The 4917-nt window shown below is 47.5% G+C and overlaps 1 protein-coding gene across 1 annotated transcript; it reads left to right on the top strand.

Annotated features, from left to right (window-relative positions):
- Positions 1-884: 884 nt before the first annotated feature.
- Positions 885-3983, top strand: LOC102732990 (histone H2A.V; the record flags this gene model as incomplete). The annotated part of the gene is made up of 3 exons (XM_081809892.1): positions 885-1106; positions 2909-3038; positions 3657-3983. Coding segments are annotated over 3 exons (414 nt in total), but the record flags the coding sequence as incomplete, so codon positions are not given.
- Between the last annotated feature and the right edge of the window lie 934 nt (positions 3984-4917).

Here is a 4917-nt window from a genome sequence, read left to right as displayed (position 1 = left end):
GTTGAATCTCAGATCTGTACCTCTGAAACAAATAATACTTTATATGTTAAAAAAAAAAAAAGAAGATAGCAGGAGGCGAAGAATGAAGCAGGGGAAAAAAAAGAATGATGTTTGGCAAAAGCCAGGTTTGGATTGGAATAAAACAGGTGACAGGAAAGTTAGGGTTTCAGGATTTCCTTTTAAATTTTGCCTTTGGAGAGGCGCCTGGGTGGCTCAGTCGGTTAGGTGTCCGACTCTTGAGCTCGAGGTGGTGAGTTCAAGCCCCGAGTTGGCTCCATGCTGGGCGTGGCGCCTACTTAAACATAAATCAGTCAGTCTTGCCTTTGGAAAGGAGATATGTAGACAGACTGGAGCTGTTGCCACAGACGTGGAGTTGTTTTGAGTGAGGCGCTGATGAAAGGAGCGAGTGGGAAGGTGGTAGAGCTGCCGCGGTGCTGGGGAGCAGTGTGGGGGTGGGGTGGGGGCGGTCAGGGGCGCAGGGGTGCGGCACAAGGACCCCTATGAGCTGAGAAAGTTCCTCCTCTCAGAGTCCCGGTGAGAAAATGGTGTTAGTCTTTCTTAGCTATCAGACCACCTCTTGAAACAGCAAGGAAGGGTGGCGCTGGGGCCTGAGGAAGGTGGTGGGAGAGGAAGTCCCATGAGGCTGTTCCGTGAAGGGATTAATGATCCTGACACGACACGAGGCCCCGTGGGACGTGCAGTGGGTGCACGTGGTTTCTCTGCCCGTGGCTATGACGCTCCATATTGGGGTTGAATTCCTGGTTCGTGGTGTTCTACCTTTTCTTCTCTCCTCCGGAGGGTAAGTGGCATGAAGATTTGGGGCTCCTTACTAGGACATGCACAGGTCCTAGGAACTGTTCGTTGCTAGATAGGTCTGACTTCTGATAGGCACAACCAAATTTACCTTCTCTCCTGCGTTACCCCCGTTACTCAGCCTTCGGTCACAGGCTAAGACTCTCAGGTGCTTCCCATCCTGGTGGTCTGTCTTTCAGTTTCCCGTGGGCCGCATCCACAGACATTTGAAGACTCGCACTACGAGCCACGGAAGGGTCGGTGCCACGGCTGCTGTCTACAGTGCTGCGATCCTGGAGTACCTCACTGCGGAGGTGTGCTGGGGGGCTGTCTTGTGTGTGGGGTCAGGAAGGGGCCTGCACTCGGAAGGGCCGGAACCGATGGAGTCGGGGCTCGAAACAAAAAGACATACGCCCTTTTGGATGCCTCGTACTGGCTTGTTACCCAGTACCAGGGTCAAAAGGCACCTTGATGTACTCTTGTTCAGACAAGGGTCAGCAATCCCTATTTTTAAGCGATGTGGCAAAGGAGCATCCCATACTCTCAATACCACACTAGTAACACAGGGAGCCATGACTGTACGTATCACTGCTGTGTGATCTTTGTGAGGTTAGACCAGAAACTCCTTGTGAGTGAAGATTTGGGGTGGGGTAAGGGTTTGCCAGTGTGATGATACATTTTTTAAAATCACAGATATGTGATGGTGATAAGGAATTTGGTAAAAGACCTAGTGGATCCTTTTGGTTCTCTGTGGGGTCGTATGCATAAAATGCCGTATCTTGGTCAGTTTGACATTTCGGAAGGTAAGTTAATTAATCCTTAATAGTTGGGTGATGGATCAGCAGTGCCTCCATTCCGGCCCCTTCTCAGGCTCCGAAACTCCTTCAGTCACATCCCAAGCCAGGGAAGTAACTAGAGTAGCAGGCAAGTCAGGTGGTGGTGATAGCCAACCTGGTGGAAACAGGAAGGTTCTTCCTCAGGAGGGCTGTGGTTGGGACCGAGGCTGAAAGATGGAAGTTTGATGTGTGTAATGTCACCGCTGCCATTCCGTGAACCTCCCTGAGTCCTTGACCTACAGACAGTCTCGTCTCTGTAAGGTCCTGGGCCAGGGATTTAGTGTGGGCAGCGGGGAGCCTCTGCCCCGCTTTCTCCTGCAGCTCACACCAATGTGCGTGTGCTTCGCAGCAGACTTTGAAGAGGGGCACACTTCTTTGACTCGTGTGGAGGCGTAGTCTTCTGGCTCAGAATGTTCCAGATACTTAAGTTTGGGGGTTTAGTTATTAGCAGAAGTAAAGAATATACTGGAATCTAAGGTCAGGGATAATCACTTTTCAGCCTTGGCTTTGCACTAGGATCACTTGGGGAGCTTTCGAAAGATGCTGCTACCAGGCCGCCCCCCAGACCAGCCGGAGTCTCGGGGGATAACGGAGTAGGGTCCCGGCGGCTTGTAAAGTGTGCCTGTGGCTTCCGGTGCACACCAGGGCTCCCGCCGCTCCGTCGCCACACGGCTCCGGGGAGTTACTTCTGTCGGACTTCCCTCAGGAGTTGTATAATGCCGGTGTAGTCTGGGGAGGCAAAAAAACCAAATTACAGATGCAGTTTTACGGCCAGCTGGGACTTGGAAATTCTTTTAGTTGAGAATTCCCATTCTAGAAGAAAGCATGCTGCCTGCAGATTATAGGGCTCAGAGATGTTAAAAACTCTGAGTGAGAAATTACTTTCATTATGTTTTTAAACTTCTACGAGTACTAAGAAATACATCCCAGCCGTTAAGGGCTGGGCGAAAATAGACTACAGGGACATAGGAAAAGAATGATTTTCCTAGATGTTCACATTGAGAATCTCGGCGAAGGGATAGTGTTCTCCCTCGCCCTTCTTTCTGTAGCAGCAGGTTTCTTGCTCAAGTGTCTAGTGTTCCTACAGCAAGTGGATATAAAAGGGCCCAGTGAAGTAAGGAGAGCCCTCTAAAAGCATCCGAAGCATGAAAGACCCGTGTTGTCAGTTCATGTATCTGTTGCGTACGGATGCTGCAGGGGTCTTTGTTGCTATAATTGCACGTCTCCGCCGATCCTCAGACCCTTCACCCTCTGACCTGCTCTCTCTGGGTGCTTCGTAGGTGCTGGAGCTGGCGGGCAACGCTTCCAAGGACCTCAAGGTAAAGCGGATCACTCCGCGCCACTTGCAGCTTGCAATCCGTGGTGATGAAGAGTTGGATTCTCTTATCAAGGCGACCATCGCTGGGGGTGGTACGTAGGATTACCTCTTCAGCCTCGCTCGTCACTGGCCTTTGTAAGATGACATATGTGAGATCAGCGGTCGCCAATGTATGTGAAGTCAGCTAGAACACACACGCGCGCGAAGTCCCTCAGTGTTGGGTCCATTACAATGAAGGCTTCTGTTCATCCTGATCTGAATACATATTTCTTCTTGTAGCCAAATACAGTGCTACTTTTATTATAGCTAGCTCCTTGGCTAAAGCTCATACATGATACTTGAAACTAGTGTTTAAAATATTTCCCATACCCTGTAACTGTGTCTTAGAAATGATCTTGAGAAACTGCTCAGGGTACTGCCCTTGGAAGTCAGGGCTGAGATCAGGGCATGCGTCGGGATGAGTGCAGGTGAGATGTGAGCCGTGGTTCTCGGTCCTTGCGGGATCACCTTCAGAGAACCTCCTGAAGGCTGTGGGTGCTCTTGGTTTCGCATAGTTTTAGTGGGGTTCCTGGACCCCAAGAGTGGGAGCCCTTGCTGTAGGTACTGTCACAGGGTCAGCGTGTGAAAGGCCTCAGTGACTGGCATTTCTGTGTGGTCGATCTTCGTCGAGGCACTGAGTTGTTCATGTGTTTCTGTGCGTTTCCCTCCAGGTGTGATCCCGCACATCCACAAGTCTCTGATTGGAAAGAAGGGACAGCAGAAAACCGCTTAGAGCATCGTTTTAACCAACCCCCTTCCTCCCCGTCATTGTACTGTAACTGGGACAGAAGAAATAATGGGGATATGTGGAATTTTTAAAAGAGGCGGATGGAAAAGCATAGACAATTACCGTAGACGCGCTAAGAGACATTTGTACGTTCTTAGGCTCAAAGTTTGATAAAGTACCTTTCCATGTGGCGGCACTCGTGTGTTGATTGCTAGGGTCCTCCCGTGTGTTTTATACAAAAATGGAATTGATAAACCAGTTTTTACAAAAATTTGTCTCAAAACTGTTCTGTTCATGATGTGTTGGAACTGTTTTGCTCCTACTTTGAAATTTTTAAAATTTCAAATCGGTTATCACGTAATAATGTTCGTAATAATTTTTAAACAGAAGTTGGGAATACGGATTTCCCAGGATTGATACCATATCCTTATATCGAATCTTAGGTGCTCTCCATTTGCAGTACACACCATTATTTTACACACAATGAAGGAAGGAAAAACTGCCAGTTAAACCCTGGTATGCCAGCGGTTAGGAGAGGCATCCTGATTCCCAGAGGGACTCGAGGACGAAAACGTACATTCAGAATTGATGAAATAGGATAGTGGAATTGTTCTGATTTATTTACTGCGCACTTACTATGTGGCAGGCCCTGAACTAAGTGCTTTAGTGATCAAGAAGTTCTGTTACACCCACTTTTAAAGATCTGGAAACCGAGGCTCACAGAAGTTACCATTAGCCAGAAGACATTTATCTTGTAGACAGAAAACGGCCGAACTGGAATACAAGCCTCGATTTGGCTGACTCCAGAGCCCACACTCTTACCTGGAATTAAAGTTAAAATTTGTCAGAGTTCTCTGTTTTTACTTAAACTTCCAGCTTTTAGTGGTCTTTCATGGATAAAGTATAACATTCAGCAATTTGTGCCATATTTTTAGAAAATATCTTACTTTGTCAGTTTCTAGGTAACTTGGAAGATTTAATTAATGTGCCAATTAATGGTCCATCAGAAAGTTCTATTTTTCTGCTGGGAAGTCTTCATTCAAAAAGAAAATTTTTAAATGTTTGCTAATGTAGCGCTATCAAAACAAAACTCGTTTTAAAAAGCTTATTTTATTATGGAAATTTTCAAAAATACCGAAAAATAAAGAGAATAGTATAATGAACCCCGGTGTACTCCTCCTCCAACTCCTAGCTGCTGCCCTGTG

This window comes from Leptonychotes weddellii, unplaced genomic scaffold (genome assembly GCF_054177405.1).
Source record: "Leptonychotes weddellii isolate Sample4059 unplaced genomic scaffold, ASM5417740v2 HiC_scaffold_15141, whole genome shotgun sequence".
NCBI lineage: Eukaryota > Metazoa > Chordata > Mammalia > Carnivora > Phocidae > Leptonychotes > Leptonychotes weddellii.
Note: the sequence above shows the minus strand (reverse complement) of the source record. Positions and strands in the feature narration are given on the sequence as shown.